Source organism: Orbicella faveolata, unplaced genomic scaffold (genome assembly GCF_042242905.1).
Source record: "Orbicella faveolata isolate gen_17 unplaced genomic scaffold, um_ofav_v1 contig_14, whole genome shotgun sequence".
Lineage (NCBI taxonomy): Eukaryota > Metazoa > Cnidaria > Anthozoa > Scleractinia > Merulinidae > Orbicella > Orbicella faveolata.
Window position 1 is genome coordinate 1,340,976 of NW_028301541.1, and position 21,318 is coordinate 1,362,293.

The following is a 21,318-nucleotide window of genomic DNA, read 5'->3' on the forward strand; positions in this document are numbered from 1 at the left end:
AGTCAAAATTTTGGGCCATTGTGTACATTTTAGGGTTTAAGCCAATTGTCTTGTTGTGGCAGTTTGTCAACTGTCTGCTAAATTATTACATCAACATCACACAAATAAAAAGGTCAGTTTTCAAGTTTCCACAATGGCCCATACAGTTGTTTTCACTTCACACTTTAGGCCAATTGTCTTGACATGGCAGTTTCAGCTGCCCGCCAAATTTTCATAACTTAAATTATCGCCAATCGTGTGATGAGCATGGAGAGGAGGAGGAGCACTGGTGTTTAACAGCAATCCATGTAAGGTAGGGCAAGTTCTACACCCTGGCATCAGGTATGTGGTGTAATTTAAGGACGACAAATTTCGCTTTCGGATTCGGTTTTCGGTTCGGCTTTCGACTCAGAACACCAATTGGCGCTAATTTACAAACAAAGGCTTGGTATCGACTATAACTCGTTAGCAAGCCGCTAATAACCCCCATGTACCATCCAGGGCACCCTAAGTGTTCATTTCGGGGTGTCGACATTTACTGACACGGAACACTTGAGGTTTCTTAGGATGTCAAATTTTTCACATAGGAATGCGCATCCCCTTAATTAGGTCCTGTGGATAATGTAGGAAACATGTAACATACTTTAAATAATAAATCCAACAAAACTGTGTGTCTGTGTCATTGTTTTAAACCTATTAGCTAAGATTAATTCAAGGCAATTATGGATAGTGTGAAGCATTGTTGTTGAACAGTGCAAAACAAGATAAATTAAGTACTAACCATTTTCAATTTCAGGACCTTCGACTATTGTAAGTATTTTCTCCGCACTGAGCCCATTTTCGGGGGCACGGCCATTTTAATGTGGGATAATGTAGCAAACATGTAACATATTTCAAACAATAAATCCAACAAAACTGTGTCTCTGTGTCTTTTTTTAGCCTAATAGCTAACATTAATTTACAGCAATAATGCATGGTGTGAAGCATTGTTGAACAATGCAAAAGAAGATAAATTAAGTACTAACCATTTGCAATTTCAGCTCCTTTGGCAAATGGTAAGTTACTTGGAAAGTTTACTGAGCCCATTTTCGGGGGTTCGCCCATTTTCGGGGGCGCACTTGCAGCCAACGCACAGTTAAATAAATTTAAAAATAAGGTGAGTAATCAAGGTGTTTCTGGCCCACTTTGGAGGGCTGGCTCATTTTCGGGAGCATTATCTCCAGTTTAGTATACAGGTGTAGCTGTGCAACGTGGTCCTGAGGGCAATGGCATCACAGGAGCCATGAGGAAGAAACTTGTGGAAGTTTGAGAGAACAGTTGTCTACATGACGCTAACATCTGTCAGTGTCCAGGAGAATTTTGGATCGTGTGTTTGGGTGGTAAGTCATACATGCGTACTTGTAAATAGGAACATGAACATGATAACATTTTTGCTCTCATTTAAGTTTCCAGGAAGCCTCCACACAGCCAGTGACACCAGTCACAAGAATAGAGCCTCTTCCAATGCAACCTAAAAAAAAAACAGGTAATGACACAAATAAATTCTGCCATTTAGCTGCTGACTTTTTTTTTTACATGGATCATTTTTAAGCAATTAAGTTCTTTCATCATCTTCATCATCATCACATCCTTTTCCCATCTGGGAAATAAGGCTTTATGAATTGCCTGTGGATGAATTATTGGAAAAAAAAATTACCTGAAGGTGCCATTTTTTTCAACAGCACATAAGATGATGCAAAACACTCAAGATCAATTGTCTGTGAAGGATCCAAATTATATACCCTTATTTATGGCATTTACAAAATATTTTTGACGTGATATATTCAAGGTAAATTGTCTGAAATGAGATCAAATTTTACACCATCTTTCACCATCGATTGTGGGCATAGGAGGTCAAAATTTGAGTTTATTCATTTATCAGTTATCACTGCTCATAAATTATTGACTGTTATTTTTATCAGGTATAACTGACGCCACCACTAGCTATTGACAAGACAGTTGCCTGTTGAGGAGCTCAAATTGATCATATGTCGCTTATCAGTGTAAAACAAACCGTGCATTTATCCTTATTTTAAAACAACAGGGCCCTCATTGATGACAGTGATGTGTAGAGGCTACCCTGTATGATGCAGAGTGATGTGAATAATACGTCTCTGTATGTCTTTTCCAGTGTCATAAAGAAAATACAAAAGGCCAATTATAATACCTTTGGATGCTTTTAAGCCAATTGTCTGTTAAGGAGCTCAAATTATAGACAATTTTTTGCAGTATGACTGAAAAAAATAATGGATTACACTGATCATTCCTTTCAGAAGGATTCTATATGCCCAATTGTCTGTTGATGCGAAAAATAATGGGCAACATTTTTCAGCAGTGTGCTAAAAACATTGCACCAGGGTAATTGTCTGTCACTTCAAAATTGTTTTAAAAAAACTAACGGGCAACATTTTTCTGCAGTGTGCAAAAGACATTGTACCAGGATAATTGTCTGTCACTTCAAAATTGTTTTAAAAAACTCTATTCCACATTATGCCTCAACAGTGTGTAGTTTTAACTTTTGCTAGGAGCAGGATAATCTGAGGAACAAACACCTTGAGGTTGACCAGCCAACAACACAGATGACCTCCAGATGCAATAGTACTAATGGTCTTGGTGGAGAAACTTATCCATGCTTAACTGGTTCTGCCGCAAACTTGGAAAGAACCTGGTAGCAAAGAAGGATGACACACCAACACTAAACAGTTATGTGAATTTCAAAGGAACCCGACAGGAAGCAACAGGTCACATCTCAAAAGCAACAAGTGAGGACTGATAGTGAAATGAAAGATGGACTAAACAGAACTGCTTATCGTGTTTGATGATGAGGGGCTTTTTTGAATGCTATGCAGTCACTCTTTTACACTGCGGGAATAGAGAAGTCTCTCAAGGTGATTTGGATGCAGTTATAGAATTTACTCTCCTATAGTAAATTCATAACCCCTATCAAATGATTCTTCATTGTCCAGCTGCTTTATTTGTCAATAATGATACACTGCCTCTTCAGTTGACAGAGTTTGTCTGTCATCTTGACGTGTTTGTCAACATGCAGAGGAAATAATATTCTAGTGAGGGAAGCATTGTGTTCTTTGACAACCACTGCATACTGCAGGGTCCTATTTAAACTGTGCCCTTAAACCCAAAGACTTTTAATGCAGAGATGACATTGCTCTTGATGCAATGTTCTGTCATGTTGAGTCATGGGGTGATCGATGTTGGCACAATTCTACTTGCTGATGAACAATTAGTTTATGTTTTGGAAGCTCAGTGCAAGGGATCATCAGTGTCACTGAACATGAAGGGACCGCTACATTAGTCCAATATGTAATCATGCCTTTTATTTCTCAGGAATCACACTTTATTTCAAGGTTTGATTTTTCTGCCTGTATGTCCCTGTTCACAGTCCATTAGACTACAGATAGTGATGGCCTCTAGCCATGATTTGAATTGGTTATACATTCAAATGAACTGACATCAATGTCCAATCCTCTGACAAAAACTTTAAACTTAAGTCTTTTAACAGGCTCAGTAAAGCAGTCCTTTTCAGGACTCTTCCACCCAGACAGTCACACTAGAGGAGTGTGATTCTTTAATACAACCTACAATTTTTCTTCTTTCTGGAATACATATACCACAACAATTAACCAGACTCCTCACTTATCATTGGATGGACTACATTGCTAATTTAGTGATCAAGTTGACACAGAAAAATGTTCAGCTCTGGACAAATAACACCTCCACTGCAACATTAATTGGAGCCAAAAGTCTTTCTGTGACTTCCTGTGATATCAGTCTGTGCTCTGTCAATACTTTTGATGATGTAGTAAATTGTGGTAACATCTGATATATGGATACCAGGCCAGAATACTGTACTGCAGTAGCTAATTATGCTTGTGCAAATGCAAATAATAAGGTAATAAATGTACTCAGTATCTGATGATCTGCTTGCAAATATTACCAGTAAGACTATATGGAACAATGTAAAGGTGCACCTTTGAGCAACAGAATGCAACAACTTATAGCATGTGTATCTATCTCTGTCCTTTTACAGCCTTTTTTTTTTTATCAGCTTGCATCTGAATGCAACCAACACACAAGGGAGTCCAATAAGCAGCTGCTGAGCTCTAAGTATTTCTCTTTGACAATGTAGAGCTTGGTTGTCCTCAGGTATCATTACCATTAACTATTTCTGCATGTTGTATGGCTATCTGAGGCCAGAATTCTGCACCCTGAGGATTTGGCAGCATTTGTGGCACATTGGCAGCAAAATCAAAATTACTTTATGATCTTGTCAAAAGAGATGGCAAAATCAGCCAGCAAGACCAAAACAGTCAATTGGAGACACACAGTGAGAAAAGAGCTGGAGTGCGCCAGGACGAAAAAGGGTGAGACTGAACTGATTGCAAACAACAGAGTACAGTGAAGAGCTATGGTACAAGACCTGTGCCTAACAAGGGGCAAACACAATTGAGACTAGACTCAATCTAACATTAAATCTGCTTGCCTCAAACCTTTGTGTGAACACTGCATTTAGCTCTGTACTCTTTCACATTAAAGGAGTTGTTACAAGCTGAGCAAAGATCTGTGTGGTTTTCTTGACTGTTTTCATTCCCTTGTAAATTTCTATTTGCTTTGCTGATGCTTTCAAATGAGTGCTTCATCATCAAATCTACAAAAAATTTGGTGGATACCAGGCTTTAATACTGCAACCAAGTAGCTTGTGTTCTCCATGCCCACATGAGCTCCACTCTAATTTTGATTAAAAAGTCTTTTTCAAACTCGCAACATCCTGCACATTTCTTGGGTGGAAAGATCACCGAGAAAGGAACTTTGGAAGATAAAGCAAGATAGACATAAGACCTGCTTATAATTAAATGGGAGAAGACTTTCCACCACTAAAACATCACCATCATAAACTGGTTTCAATCACATAATGTCTGCATGCTTGCTTGTTTCTCAGTGCTGTCTAGCTTAGCTTCATGGCTAAGCCAGAAGCTATTTGTGTCAGAGACACAAAAGACCTGTCCTTTAAGTTAAGGACAATACCCCCTGCTGTCATAGGAAAGTGCTCATATGCCACAGCTTGAACCTGTGGTCACTGGGATTGTTACCTAAATATACCCCAGGCCTGTGAAATCTTGTAGTTTTCTTCCTGGTGATTCATCAAATTAAGATGAGTCGAAGGGTGGGACCTTTTGTTGCCTCCAGAACCTCCAACAGCAGTTCTATTGACCTGCATTTCTTCAAGTGGCTAAAGAATTAGAGCACCTGGAAGTTAACATTGTTCCTCCTAGTTCACTCCTGCATTATCCTTGTCATCATTGATTGCAGCATTAATACTACTTGATCATCTCTTCTTGCGATGAAGACTCCTCCAATTACAATGTAGCACTACAACCACATACAGGATTTAGCTTTCAGTTCCATATCTAAATCATCTCTCAATGAAATTTTAAGGAGCATCGATGATGTATTTTGCCTGGGAAGCCTTTTCTCTCTCCATTGGTTACCCCCTCCAAGCTGACTTTACTTGCAGCCATGTGAAGGAGATATTCATCATAACTTCCGACAATTCTTGGTTTGCCATTTCAAGTAAATCAAACAATATATTTGGAGTGTAATCACATACAATCTACATTTGGATACAATTTGGACTTCACCTTTGAATGACACATCAAGTTATCTTCAGTGAAATCACCTTGTGAAACCTTTCTCTACTTGATGACACATTCCCCTATTGGAAAATCAACAGAAAAAAAATATGGAAGATACTCTGCCCCCAAACTATATTGCATCATGTGATTCTGCTCTTATTTACCATCTGCTGTAAATACCTGTCATGACTAATCTGCATGCAAGAGAATTTCAACCCCTTGGCTCCTGTGGACTGATCAAAACTTGGATCTCCCCTTTTGAGGCCTTACCTGCTCTTACAATATTTGAATACAGGCTTAAACAATGTTTGCTAAAAATACTGAGCTATTCTCGTCTCAGCAGTATCTCAGGTTTAACACTATTCAGTTTCTTGCTAGACAGAACACCCACATACCCCTGACATATCAAGAATTGATGATTATAAATTTTCTGTTATTTTTGAGATTTCACTCTTCTCAACCTCACAAAGAATTGGTCTACAGTTTTGTTCCCTTTCTGGATACTTAAACATCTTCCTCCAAATTGATGCTTTTCGAGGTGCACATTTATCCTCAAGTTTCATTAGTTTTCAAATTGCAGACCAATTTTCTCTGACCAGCTTTATTTCCTTGCCTCCTTGAGCTAATCATGCTGCTGAAAACTTCAATAAACATGGCATACTTTAGCCAGCAAACTGGGACACAATGGTTTTCTTGACCCGAGGTCAGGTTGTGGTTTGTTGTCTCACATCATCATCTTTGTCCTTTCTCTATTCTCAGTGATTTAGACTGTTGTTTCTTGTCTATACTCTACACAACTCTTTTTTTGGTAGGATTTTCTGCCTCCTATCAATCAAACCCCATCTGCCACACTGATCTACTTTTATTTATTCTCAACAGTTTTCTGCATCTCATAAATAATCATTCTTCTCTCGTTTTGGAACATTTTAAGTTCAAAACAAATTGTCATATTTTTTGAGAAAGCAAGTAACATTAAAATGTATTTAAGCTAACAAAGGGATTCAAACTCATAACCTTTCCAGAGGTTATTGGTTTCAAGTGCTGAGCTGACAAATCCACTGGGAGTGTTCGAGGCCAGTTATGCGTTTAAAAAATTGTCTTACTTATATATGGATACTGTGAAAATTGTTTGCTGTTTAGAATTTTCTCCAGAGTTTGAACTGAATTACGTTATTATGTGGTGACAGGTCAGCCAGCAAAGTGTTTAACAAAAGTGAAAATTTAGGCTTGAATGGGATTCAAACCCATGATAAAAGACTGCAGTCTTGTACACCTCACCATGCAAATTACAATGTGTTAGTCACTTCAGGATCAAGTCAATTATTGGATAAACGTGATTTTTAAAATCACAAAAAAGGAACAGACTCAGTTGTTCAAATAATCTTTTTAAACTTATTTTCGTCAAAATGTGCTGCCTGTTTACTTCTGACACCAAAAGAATCATGTGAAAGGAAATGTCAAGCAAATTCCGTTAACAAAAGAAGGTAAGTAGTTAAAAAGGAAAAATGTTAAGGGTTCAATGGGATTCAAACCCATGAAAAGGGACTGCAGTTCAACTGCTCAATCAGAGCTTCAAAGCTACTGGGAGCATGTACACTGTAAGATACAAATATCTTAGCCTATGAAAAGATGACTACATTATAAATCACTATGAAATAAATCATGTGAACTGAGGGTGAAATTTATTGCTTTGAATTTCAGTCACTGTTCACACGTATAATTTATTTCATATAACTGTACTATCATGAAAAGTAATTTGTGTGCTATAGAGTTCCAGTCCTCAGCAACTGTCAACCACAAGCAGGATTTGTCAGTCCTTACAGAGTCAGGTCAGACCATCAGGACCAACCAGGACAGTGGATCTGTCAGTCCATGGAGAGCAGTCAAGTCAGACCATCAGGACCAGCCAGGACAGTGGATCTGTCAGTCCATGCAGAGCAGTCAAGTCAGACCATCAGAACCAACCAGGACAGTGGATCTGTTGGCCCATGCAGAGCAGTCAAGTCAGACCATCATCAGGACCAACCAGCCAGGACAGTGGATTGGACAGTGGATCTGTCAGCCCAAAGAGAGCAGTCAAGTCGGACCATCAGGACCAACCAGGACAGTGGATCTGTCAGCCCATACAGAGCGTTCAAGCCAGACCATCAGGACCAACCAGGACAGTGGATCTGCCAGCCCATGCAGAGCAGTCAAGTTAGACCATCATCAGGACCAACCAGGACAGTGGATTGGACAGTTGATCTGTCAGCCCATACAGAGCAGTCAAGTCAGACCATCAGGACCAACCAGGACAGTGGATCTGTCAGCCCATACAGAGCGTTCAAGTCGGACCATCAGGACTAACCAGGACAATGGATCTGTCAGCCCATACAGAGCGTTCAAGCCAGACCATCAGGACCAACCAGGACAGTGAATCTGTCAGCCCATACAGAGCAGTCAAGTCGGACCATCAGGACCAACCAGGACAGTAGATCTGTCAGCCCATAAAGAGCAGTCAAGTCAGACCATCAGGACCAACCAGGACAGTGCAGCTGTCTTCATACATGTAGAGTAGTCAGGACCAACTAGGACCATGTTACAGGCCAGCCAGGACAATGCATCTGACTAAACAAAGCAGTCAAGACCAACTAGGACCATGGACCTCAATGTTAGCCTATACACTGCAGTCAAGTTGGACCATCTGCTAACAGGCCAGCCAGGACAGTGGATCTAGCTGCATTACCGTACAGTCAAGTTTGAAAGCCAGCCAAGCCAGGTACAGTGTATATACAAGAATTCTACATCCCAGTCATAACAGCTAGCTAGTAATCACCTAATATTACACCAGTTTAAGACAGTACCACTAACCACAAGGCATATTAAACCCATTCTAATGCATGTGTGATATCACTGCTCTTAGAAGTAAATTATGTTCCTGACCAATTATTCACCTACTACTGGGCTAAATTAATAAAAATGTTGGCCTCAACATAAAATAGGAGGAGCGTTAAGTAATCATAAAAGTTAGTGCCAAAAACCACTCTGCTCCAACTGCTTTGAAAGCTTTTATTGAAATATTTTGATTTAGTCTAAAAGTCAAGAAGAGAGTGTACAATGTCATCTGTAGAACTAGCATTTTATATTTTTCAGACTTAACAAACGAATAGCAGTCTTTATTGATAATCAGACACGAGGTATTCAGAGATAATGAAAATTACATTTCTGATACCTTATCAGTAACATTCATTTTCTTGCACATTTTAGCTCCATGTAAAAATTTGTCTGAGATGACTGCTTATACAAGAATTTCCAGATGTGTACCTGTTATGCAGCTCATCATGATGCCATAGTCACAAGAGGCAATAGAACAGCAGCCCAGTCGGATCAACCTGAAAGGAATTGAAGAAAAATTAACATGAGCAAGCTACCTTGGTCTTGAAAGGTAAAAAAATACAGTATATTAATAATGGTTATCATTAATCACTAATTATCCAACCTTTCCTGGCCTACACTATGACAATGTCAGAGTTCATAAAGAGAAAGAAATGTCTATAAGACAGGCTATTATTTATTATTAAAAGAAAATTGTTGGTGAGCAAGACTTTGATCTCCAGTTACATGTACTGTCAACTTTTATATAAAATCCTCAAAATTTTGTTAAACATTCAAACCACTACAGTTTTCCTTAAATGTCACTGGTCAGTCAAGCTACATGAGTGTCAACGATGTTGCTAATTGCATTGAATGCTCTTTCCATTTCTAAAGGTTGTATTCTTTTACATGTAGTTGAAACCCTTTAGTTAAAATATTTTTTCTTCACAAAAATAGGTCCTTTAATGATTATTATACATGCAGGATCCCTTCAAAACTAATTTTCAGCAATCATTAATTGAAACACAAGCACAAGCATGAGCGGATCATGTGCACCAAAGGAACCAATGGTTAAGTGTCGAACGAAACTCTGGATATATACCCTTGATTTACATCTCGATCAATACTTAATTGACACTGAATCAACACTGAATCGAGAGCCAGATGATAGTCGGCCGAGTGTTGACCAACATATATGCATCAATTGAAAATTAGTCTATTCCCGACCGACTGTCAACCAAGATGTCAATCGAGAGTCAACCAAGGTGTCAATTGAGTGTCCATCGAGAGTATCAATTGAGGGTATCAATCGACACTCAATCACAGACGCCACAATATACTAGAGAGGACAGCAAGGGCGTCCAAATGTAACGACATTCTCTCTCTTCTTAGGCCATGGTCAAACAACAAAATTTGCAGGAGCTGAACCTATTATGCAAATCATGGTGTTGATGACACAGTGCAGGACAACATGAAGAGTAAGTGCTTCTTTGTTGTTTTTATACTTTCCCTTACGTTGCTAACAATTATTTACTCTTTGACTCGTAGTTTACTTAGACCTTCTAAATTTTATGTACATGTACATGTACACATAATTGAATGCTAAAATCTCCATAATCAACAGTTTCTAACATTTCTCAAGCAAGGGAAGAAATTTATTTCTGTGCAGAAACATCGTATGTTTTACGGGCAGTCCTAGTTACATGACTTTGTGCCTGTTTGCAAGTAATGAGTCTGAGAACAATTTATTCACTAACAAAAGTTAGGCGTGCAAGTATGGTGATTTTAGGTTTGTTATTTTCAGCCAAGATCACAGATGATTGATGCTGGACAGGAGAAAGGCAATCACTAGATCACACTAAGGACAAGCAACTTGATGATGAAGCACAGAAGATGTCAGCAGATGATGAAGACAATGCAAAACGTTCTGGAGGACTTATAGTTAATTTATTTTCAGTATTAATTACGTTTGTCATGCTATTTCTTTTCAGTACACAACAATTAGTCACATAAAGATTTATGTCGTGCATCAAATGAAAATTATAAAAAAATCAATATTCTTGTTTTCTACAAATAATAGCAATAAAGCTATTTATTTAAAGACAAATAAATAGCTTGAAATGCTATTATTTAAAAGTTATAACAATCAAGCTTAATTATTAAGAAATAATAGCCTGATGCTATCATTAAAGAAGTGATAGCTTTGAATGCAATTATTTCAAAATAATAGCTTGATGAATGTTTTCTATTCAAACATTATAGCTTCGTGGCTGCAAGCTATAGTTTTTGAATAGACTCTTGAAAGTTATTCTTTTTGATATATAAAGAATAGCTCAGGAGAATTCTTATAAATTAGAAATTTCATTTGATGTCAAAGACCCACTTCTGTATGTGATTAGATTTGTCTTCTGAAAAGAAACTGATACAGGCATGACAATTAAGCTTGTTGGCAAAACTGGACAAGATGAACTCATTACGTCAATAACTTGATTTCTGTCAGAGTCTGCGTAGTGAATATCAAGATCATTAAACTGAAGGTAGACTTGAATTTTAAATCACAAGATTAATCAATTGATATTAATTATCTTTAGAAGTTCGAAAGGAAACATCTGGACATTATGAACTCTTCTTGATTAACTTTAAAAGCTAAGCTGATAATAACATATAATGCTGAACAACAACTAATGCTCATAGTAACTCATGGAGAGTTCTACATGTTCCAGTATGCATTGCAAAAAAAAAAAAAAAGAATCAAAAACCTTTTTGCACGATTTAAATCTGCTTTAAAATTCAAGTCTACCTGATACATGGCAGTTTTCATGAGTTTTAAAATGCTAGGAAGAATAAAATTAAACATTGTTTTGCTGAAGAGAAAATTTCTTTTTAACTATCCAAAATAAAGCACAAGTTCTGGTCAGCTGTTAGGCCCTAGGCTTTTTGCAGTATTGATTCAAGTTACTTTTATCATTTATGAGAAGTCAAATATTTGCAGTAAAGAAATTAAATTGGCCATGAATTTTTATGACTAGCCTGCTGTACAAACATGAAAGTTAGTCTGTGAGAACTCAAAATTTGGGACCTGGGATGGATTGGGAGTGTTGGGGGTTTAGGGTTCCAAGGGCAAGGAGTTTTGGTTATTGGGATTAGGGTTAAGGTTTGGGCCAGGAATTTGGGCTTGGGTCTTGGTTAAGGGAAAGGGTTGGAGTTGGGGATTGGGTCTAACAGGCTAGAGTTAGGGATTTGGGTCTGGACTAGGGTATGGATGAGGGAGTAGGGTTTGGGTCAGGGAAAAGAACCAGGGATTTGAGTTAAAAGGTTAGGGTAACTGGGTTTCTGAGTTTTCACAATCTCACTCAAGTGTTTGCAGCTAGCTAAGTTACATGAACCTTTGATGTGCTAGTCATGATATTAATGTCCTTTTACATTGTTATTTATAACATGTATCCTTGAAAGATAATTATTCTTTACTTGATGCTGACCCGTTCTGCACAGTACTTGGGATTGTTTTGTTATTGCTTAGGTTTAGTTTTATTCATCAACGATTAATCGTATACATGCAAGAGTTTTCATAGCCTCAACCCAGAGGTTTAGGTGAGGTGCAGTGGTTTGGAGAATATGGTTCCAGTTTTTCTCTGATTGAGTTTTCACTGGTTTGTGCATCCGGAATTTCACCACTATTAATATGTATTTGTGTATATGTATAAAATTTATAATAAATTGGACCGTGTTTGACTAAGGTACACTTAGAGCTATTTTGAGCTGTAAACTCCAGAAGTTTAGGTAAAATGCAGTGGTTGGGAGAATATGTTTCCAGTTTTCTCCAGTTCAGGAGTTTTTTCTGTTTTTTTGCATCCAACATTTCACCACTATAGTGTTGCTGTGTATTCCAATAAATTATTCCATAATTTTCAATTTGCCTCACAAGAATATGTTTAACAAATCATCCTCAGTTACTACTTTTTTAAAATCAACAAGAATGAATTTATTACCTTTAAATTATTAATAATAAAAATAATTATTTTATGGCAATACATGTAACTGTTGTTTTAGTTCTGCTCAAAATTTTTTCAAGGGGGAAAGACAGCTCCACTTTGCCCATATCACCTGTAGGGAGCTAGCTAACACTTAAACTGCCGCCTCTCCAATGATCTGTATGATCCAGAGGGGACAGGTCAAGGATGCTCGTCAGAAAATTTGGACTGAACCCTTAAAGGAGACCAACCTGGGAATGGCTTGAGTTTTATTTTGACCCCTAAAAGGTGGTACGCTTATCAGTTAAGTAAGGCACGACGGAGCTTTGGTGATGAAGTTTTAGACTTGAAATTACAGTGTTGCCACAGACAACTTTCCTCATTTCCAATGGTAAAAATATTGTCGCTTGCAATTTCGTGTGCTTTGCTGGCAATGATGTCAAGGGTTGACAGGTTGCTATTAGAAATGAATCCAGTTGCCCGTAACAACAACACAAGTTGAACGTTGAAACCTGGTCGCCAAACTTTTGATGTGCCTTACTCGACTGATAACCGTAGTACCACTTTAAATGGAATAAGCTTTATTTCCTACCCCTGCTCAGAAAAGGAGCCTTCTGGGGGGGGGGAGTACTTCTGGAAGAATTGGATGGGGGTGTGCAGCCTGCTTCCCAAAACCCTTACCCTATCTATGACCAAAATCTGCAATTTTACCTCTCTTATTTATGGGCCTGACCAAAATTTGATACCATAGTTATGACTGTTGTGGCTGACACAGTTGCCTCAAACATAATTTATGAAGGCTTTTGTGGATGGTCTTATCGATAATGATGAAAAGGTAACTTCTTCTAAAAGAACATACTTAATTCAAGACTAGAGTGCAAAAACCATACCCTATTTATGACGACAAATGGCCAAAATCGATACCCTGTTTATGATCAATACGGCCCACACACCCCCACCCCGGGTTTATACCCCTTCCACTAAAGGAAGGGCACGACGTTTTCATATGGCAGTCCCCCCGCCCCCTCGGCTGGATGACTTTAATCCGACTCGGTATTTATTTTCTCCAGGAGTGGAATGGTGCGGACCGTGAAAGAAATAATCGAAATTATACCTGAGCCATTGAAATCACACGAGACGAGCCGAAATCGATCAGAAGGCGAGCATTACAATCGCAGAAAATACTTTACACTAGCAAAAACCATGGTGAAAAATAATAACTACAACTTACGATCGCTTTACGAGTTCATACCGCCTTCGTTGAAATCAAACTCGTTATGCTTACCTCCGATCATAAGCTGCAATAGTCACACCAGTGTTCGAAAGTGTTGACAAAACTATCAAGCAAAGGTAGGCAAAAGTGCGCTTAGTTTGACCGCGCGAGAGTTGGGGCGAGGGAGGACAAAATATTTTGCGCCGAGGGTTGCTCAGCCACACAGCATAATGTCCTGTAAGTTGGATAACGTCACCACGCCAACGCATCAATCTCAGCGATACATTAATTAACGTCCAAAATAATATATTCTGAAATTTTGGCACAAGCGGCTCTGAACATAGGCTCAATCCTGATCTGCAGCCGTGGGTGTTTCGGTGCGCCCGCGTTCCCCCACTGGTGAGGCCGATCACAAGTGGAAAGGGGGAAAGTGTCGCCATGTCAACGTATAAATCTCAGCCAATCAATATTTTGCGTCCAAAATTTGGACGGACTGATTCAGAATTCACTACGATGCGGGCAGGGTCTTCTTCCCCTCTTCTCTCCTTCCTTGCCATGCCAAGAGCTTGCCCGGCCCTGTGGTAAACCGTTACCAGAGTCACTTACGTGTAATAAATGTTTTAACTCTTAAAAGAGTTTGTATAACCAAAATATAAGAGTTAAGTATGAAGATTAGGAGATGACATTGAAATCGGTCCGATGTATGTGTAATTCACCGAATAAAGACTCTTGAACATCTAATGGTACCATTTCTTCTCATCCTGGTGTGTTTAAACGAGATTTGAGCGAATTTTGATGATTTATTATACGGTGTTATGATAAGAGACATGGTAGGAAACTTTGGCCAGTCAGTTTGACGACAAAACACTTTTCGGAAACGACTCAAATTTCACACAAAAATAGCATTTACTCACAACATTAATGGCTGAACTTAGCCACAATGCGAGAATAAACTTTTCTGTGGTTAACCTTGACTCTTGCAAAAAACGAGCGCCAAAGCATAAATAGCTTAAAAGTAATGGTGCATTAGGCATAGGCTCTTGAAAACTGTGTTCGGCCACCTTAAGCACACGTTCAGTTTTCACCGTGTTAGTTGGATGGTTGAAAATTTGAAATATGACGATCGAAATGAGGACGCCAGGGCGCTGTTTCACGCGTGCTATCTCGCCAACATATTTACCCTCGAGTGTTCTATAACTGAGTATTATAAAGAAATGTAGAGATATTTAGTCCCGAGTGCATAACTTACAGTTAAAAGTCAGTCGTTGTAGATGTATTTATCCTCTCGTGTAAATAAATATAAATAAATAATAAATATAACGTGTCAAAGTCTTTAGCACTACTTTGCTAATTGAGGACACTGAAATGAGCAAACAAATACTGTGAATTGCACAGAAACTTCTTAAAAATCCCAGCTGGCGGGAGGCTGACCAGCTGGCTTTTTAAAAAGCGTGGAGGAGTTGAATCTGGGACCACCAAACACAAATCCATCCAGTGATAAGGAGAAGGATTTGAACCCGGGACCTCCAGATTACAAATCCAGCGCCCTAACCACTAGGCCGCGCTGTGGAGGCAGCGTGGCCTAGTGGTTAGGACGTGAGCCTCGTGCGTTCAATATTCCTCCTCGTTGTAGCATCAAATATGATTAAACGGTTTACAACGAAAGTCAGATTATTCTCCAGTTTTTTGAGGTGAATAATTGGGGTGAATACTTCTTTTTTCGTAAAATTGAAGGGGACACTTAATGGCAAATGGAAACTCATTTTCAGGGCTTGTAGGTTTTAACGGTTGGTGTTGAGGGCTTGTTTTTTTACAATGTACGCCATCATTTGGAATCTTAATTTACAAGAACAATTCATTACCGATAGTGACTCAACAGTAAATCCCTTGATTTATTTCACATTCAACAAAGATGACAAAGATATTGATTCTTTACAAATCTTCACATATGTATCCACGCGGTTCTGTGTTACCTGTAGCCTTATATTTATACCGGAGTTTTAGACTGTCTGCGACGCAGGCTAATACTTCAGATACTCATATAAAAACCTAAAATCACAATTAAAGCTAAATTATTCAGATCTAAGTGCCTTGCTTTATTACGAGTGTAAGAGTTTGGTACTGCGCATGCCGACTAATTGAGGACACTGAAATAAGCAAACAAATATTTTAAATTAGAAAGAAACTTGTTAAAAATCCCAACTACCTTATAAGATAATGTTAACGATAATGTAACATCAATCAATAAATTAATCGGTTTCGGGCTAGTAATAGTATCGAGAACGATGGCTATGTAATGCTTAAATTGATTAAATTTCGCAATAAGATAAACAGCTCTTAATTTTCAGTTAGATAAAATGGTTTCGCATTTCGTTTTGCAGGAGATCTGCAAAAAGCAGGGCACCAAATCCAAAGCGTGAAAAACAGGGAAGCGGAATAGGAACAGCAGAACAGAATAGCATAAAAAAAAAGATGCACATAAATTGTCATGAGAGTAAAGAATCAAAAATAAAGGATAAATGGTAGTACTTGAAAGAATGGATTGTTCGACTATTAAATTTTTGCCTTTTAAGACATAATAGTAAAAGTTGTTTATAGTAATTTACCTTTATAAAATAACTAAGATACTAAGCACGCCCTGATTGGTCGATAGAGTTGCCAAAGCCATGTTCTATTGTACTGATAAGCGCATGATTCCCGATGCGGCAGAGCTATGCGAGAACTGGAGAACTCTGAACACTAGCGAGAACAAAATAAACAACTCCCTCAGTCGTTCTCCGTCTGAGATATCAATAAAGCGAGTATCTTTTCATTCAACATATACATGGAAATTTGCAAGGAAAAACAGGACCATGGCGATAGAATGCTTGATCTTTCCTTCCATGGCAAAAATTTGACACATACACCGCTTACTCTTTGGCCAAGGGAAAAAAAAATAAACACAGAAATCAAAACTCTTTTGTTTATTGTTATTCAGCTTGCTTTATTAAGCTTAAAATTTACTCCCTTTTATACTGATTTCAACATTTAACTGATCAGGTTAACTCAGTTAATCTCGGTTTGATTTAATAGTTTTCACAGATGTATCCACGTGTTGCCGTTATTCCTTGACCCGCATCTTTTCTATTGCACATGACATTATTAAAATGCCCTTGGGTCCCTGAACTGGGATACCAGATTTCGCCACAAACTTCCCTTGAATCATCACTAGGCTGACCGCTCTGCCAGCGGCTGTCATCTGTGGCCACAGTGACACCAGGCGATCCTGCCTCAGTCCATTTCCACGTTCCGCTTTCTTTACGGAGTCCAATGTAATAGTGAGTGTAACTACCAGTTTCCGTCACTTTATCTGCGAGGAAGCCCTTAACTTTGTTCCACTCGTCTGTCGTTTCCATGGTAACTAGGTGAGCTCCCATGTCACGGCACGCGTCACGGGCTTCGTTCCAGGTACTGTCAACGTCATGAAAAGTGTAGCAGTTGTTTACATTGCTGGCACTACAGTCCACAGCTGGAAAATTTCACCACATGGTCATTAGAACTTTAATTAGAAACAAGAATTAACTGTAAAAACACAGCAAAAATTAAATTAAATGTATGGGAAAAAGCTCGATGCCCAATAATTTGAGCGTGATTGACGTTCTGAAGATTTTATGAGTTACAAAGAAAAGATACCCAGCGGAAGGTCCTTTTGATCAAATTTGAAGAACATAGGGCGACGGGTTTCTTTTCTCAAAGTTTTCATGCAAATTTATGTAAATTTTCCAAGGAATCCTGATTCGGCGTTACAGACAAATTTCCCTCAAATTTGAGAAGTAAGTTCGTTTGCCTAATATCTCTTGTTTTTAATTCATAAATATTTCAAAACTCAAATTTTTCGTTACCTGTTAGAGATTAGATTCTCTATTTTCCCCACACATTTACGATATTTTTTTTCCTTATTTGTCCCCACCCCCCCCCCTGCAAACATGATGGCATCAAAACCCGTGAAAAGGTTTCTCAATTTTTTACTACGCACACCTATCATTAGAATCGAAACCCGGGGAATGGAGACGGTCATTATAAATGACCTTCCACGAGAGAGGATAAGGAGTCATCTCCCCTGGATAGTCTCATTCAAGTTAATTTTAGATATTTGTACCCAGTTCCTCCGCGTATGATACCACGCCGTCCACGCGCTTGCGTAGATGTTTTCGTGGAGGATAAAAATACGTGCAAAGCCTTCTGGGTTGAGCACGTGGGTAATATTCGCGTCGTGTGATTCGCTATTTCTAGATCCTCCTGGGATTTCTGAAGCTGGAAGTGACCTCAAAATAAGTTGAGAGAGATTATCTTAACAAAACAAACTTAAGGAACAAAATTAAGCTACATTTATCGCCTGGTGTAACCTTAAACACGAAGGCGTGCTATATAAGGAAATCTTCCCAGGGCTCATTTGTTAGTCACCGTTGACGTGCGCGGGTCAAGTTCAAAATGGCGGGCGATTTGAATACACGAAAGGTAAGCTGTAATTGAATTAAACTTCTTTGCTGTCTTTACTTGCCATAAAATTAAAATATCTTTATCTAACAAGAAATAGTACTTCACAGATTACTATTTTATCGGACGAATCTTTAATCGTAGTAATCACATCGATTCGGAAAAAATTCCGAGTTCCAGATGGGATTTGAACCCACGACCCTCCGTGATCTAGACCGGACGCTCTTACCACTGAGCTACTGGAGACTCTATGTTGAGCAAGGGTGAAATGTGGGCCTCTGTCTGAAACCGCATCGCGCGGTCACACAGCCAAATGTTGAATTGGCGCATATGAACTCTCTAACTACATCACGCAGTCACATTTAAAGCATATCAAAGATGCAACCAACCACCCTCCAAAGTGAGTATTAAATGTAGAAATCACATCGGCTCGCAAAAATTAACTCGGAATTTTTTCCGAGTCGATGTGATTTCTACATTTAACACTCACTTTGGAGGGTGGTTGGTTGCATCTTTGAATCTTTAGTCGAGAGCTTACTGGTTAGCTTGGTTGAATTTGACCTCAAGAACGAAAGTTTTTCATACGGAGCGAGGCGACATTGTGCTCCGAGCAAAAAAAATTACAGAAAGGTAATTAACGAATAAACACATTATTTTATTCATTCTATATGATAGTTTTCTTAATTTAACTTGTTTTATAATCAACTCGTCCATGCATTTCTTCCAACAATCAAGAACAGACTTAAAAGGAAAAGAAATTTAGAGTCGCCTTCAAATATCAAAATCTAAAATTAAACATGTACACACATACAAATCACGTACAAATTTTTTTGGAAATCCACAAGAAGAATTGAAGTCAGTAACATTTTGTGTGCCAGATAGAATGAAAATATGTGGAAAACCAATAAGACAGGAACTTCGGTCAATTTTGTCGGTCATCCGACTGACTTCTTCACCCTCCCGTAACTGGTGTAGTTGGTACATTGGTATAGTTTGGAATATAAATTTTGGAATATCCTCCTAACATAATGTATGGATAGAAGCATTCGTTTAGATCCTTTTCTCGTTTTCGAACAGGTAAAATACTTAACATTATTTGCTCTGTTTCAGGTTGGAGATTACATTCACGATGTAACACAAGTTTTGGAAAGTCTCAAAAGGAAACCGACTTATAATTATCAATTATTTGTCGAGCGTGCTTCGGATTCGAGACAATAAAGGTAACACTTGAGATGGTTACAGTCATCTGATAACCAACAAGGATGAGTAAAAGAATTTTTATTGGCAACCAGAAAATATCGGTAAATCTTTCTAATGGCGGTCAGTCTAAAACTAGTAAGTCAGATCTAGTAATTCGATATTTTAACTCAAATTCTTTACTTGAACTGGAATTCATGTAATGGACGGCAATCGCTTTGTTCACGCCCCAGTTACATTGACTGTAACAGTTGGATTTATGTGAATAACTGAGTTTCATATGCATCATTCGAAATTCTCAGTAACATTTAAATCAATAAAGAACAATTCGAGAAAACCAACCTCTTGGTAAATGTGAAATAAGAAAGAACATCAAAATGAACTTGAATGGCACCACTGACTTCATCTTCAACCTGAAAAAGAACAAGTTAAAATTAGACGAAAAACATGTCTACATCTTTCTTTCCTAATTTTCAAGTTATGCTAGTTAAAAGTATCACGGTATTCTACTAGACACCGATAGATCAATCCAAGTTAAATAAAACAAAGTTAACAAATTAAAAGTAGATAATAGTTGATCATCAAAAACGCAAATGCTGAGGGATTCGTTAGACCTGCAACTTACGTTGGAGAATCTACCGTAGGTTTCTCGACTTCAAGACTGAAAATTACTACGGTGTACTAAACAAATTTATATTCTAGACTTACACAAAGGTGCAGAAGAATACAGGACTCTTTCTGGCCCCACAAGAAATTGTTTACAGGTGACATAATTGTTTACACGTTTGACACAATATGCTTGGCTAGGTTCGCGTCTTTTCACGCTGCGTGCAGTAGGACCAACTACTCAGTAAAGAGAGTAGTCTGTTCAGGGAAAAGTCGTTAATTTTTTAAACGAGTTGGGACCCTTTAATTTAAATTCTTCTCCCTTAAATAATAACGTAGTTACGCTAGAAGTTTATTCCTTTCTTGTCGCAGTCTGTTCAATTAAAAGGTTTATTTATTTTAAAAATATATGATTAGTATTCGATTGAGCGTTTCGTGGCTCATATGTACTAGGTAGGCGTGAATTAAGCAGGTTCTTGTACTCTTAACAGGTCAATATATTTCGTTTTTGGTCAATAAAAGCATGGACGCCAGACTCAACAAATCATGAATTAGCTGTTTCTTTTGAACTAAACTGAATTCCATAAGTTCTTATATACAAAATGTTTGATCGAGCGGTACTGTGTATCAATCGTAACATTTTCTCAAATTAAACAAAAGAATTACTAATTGTTACGGTTTTTTAGATATCTTGCCTTCGTTAGCATTTATTTTTTATGATTTTTTTTTCTCCGTTTACTTTCTTTTTACTTCTATTTCGTTAAAAATACTCCGCTGTGCATTTGACTTTCAACTGTCTAAGTTTAGAAATGTCATGAAACATTGTTTTTCGTACTAATTTGACTACGGTCGAACCTCCGGTTACAACCACCTCTCGTAAGCAACCACCTCTCCTCAGCGACCAGAATTCCAAAATACTAAGAGTTTCTTCGTCAAATCATTATATTTGGAACCTCTTGTAACCGACCACCTCTCGTAAGCGACCGCGACCACTTTCAGAGCTAAAAGTTTGAAATTTTCTTTAGTTTTCAACCTCCCGGAAGCGACCACTTGACAGATAATAGAGCCGAAAATGGATAATAAGGTGTTGGGACATTATCGCATTCCGGGTTGTACAAGAGACGGAAATTCTCAATGGCAAGTACCGGATTTTTCTCGAAATTGACTTTTCACACGAATAAAACATTTAAAGCTTCGGGTAAGTCTCTTCAGTTACCATATGCTAAGGAGGCAAAGTTGTGACCCAATATTGTCTAATCTCTCGTAAGCGACCACCTCCCTTGAGCGACTACCTAGGCTTGACATTTTGAGTAGTTGGTTACGGAAAGTTCAA

At 38.2% G+C, this 21,318-nt stretch overlaps 1 protein-coding gene, 1 long non-coding RNA gene and 1 other non-coding gene across 4 annotated transcripts; 1 reads left to right on the forward strand and 2 right to left on the reverse strand.

The window, feature by feature from the left end:
- Positions 1 to 9,029: 9,029 nt before the first annotated feature.
- LOC149113594 (uncharacterized) lies at positions 9,030 to 10,573 on the forward strand. The gene is made up of 3 exons (XR_016206622.1): positions 9,030 to 9,093; positions 9,915 to 10,000; positions 10,327 to 10,573. It is a non-coding gene; the product is annotated as an uncharacterized LOC149113594 (long non-coding RNA).
- A 6,088-nt stretch (positions 10,574 to 16,661) lies between these two features.
- On the reverse strand, positions 16,662 to 20,130 carry LOC149113595 (C-type lectin domain family 10 member A-like). Of its 2 annotated transcripts, none has more exons than XM_089286144.1 (3): positions 20,088 to 20,130; positions 19,722 to 19,792; positions 16,662 to 17,214 (listed from the first exon to the last, which is right to left on the reverse strand). In XM_089286144.1, exons 2-3 carry the CDS (start codon positions 19,783 to 19,785, stop codon positions 16,772 to 16,774), a joined length of 507 nt encoding a protein of 168 aa, XP_089142270.1. In that variant the 5' UTR covers positions 19,786 to 19,792; positions 20,088 to 20,130; the 3' UTR covers positions 16,662 to 16,771. The 2 variants fall into 2 exon arrangements, with proteins under 2 accessions (XP_089142270.1, XP_089142269.1); XM_089286143.1 differs by having other exon boundaries at positions 20,005 to 20,120.
- Positions 18,355 to 18,429, reverse strand: Trnal-uag (transfer RNA leucine (anticodon UAG)). Its single transcript has one exon. It is a non-coding gene; the product is annotated as a tRNA-Leu (tRNA).
- Positions 20,131 to 21,318: the final 1,188 nt, after the last annotated feature.

Bases quoted from the DNA above. Each gene is read 5' to 3' on its own strand.
- LOC149113595 (XM_089286144.1), bottom strand. From the start codon at position 19,785: ATGAAGTCAGTGGTGCCATTCAAGTTCATTTTGATGTTCTTTCTTATT. The intron at 17,215-19,721 runs GTTGGTTTTCTC...GAAATTTTCCAG, and splicing joins TATTTCACATTTACCAAGAG to CTGTGGACTGTAGTGCCAGC.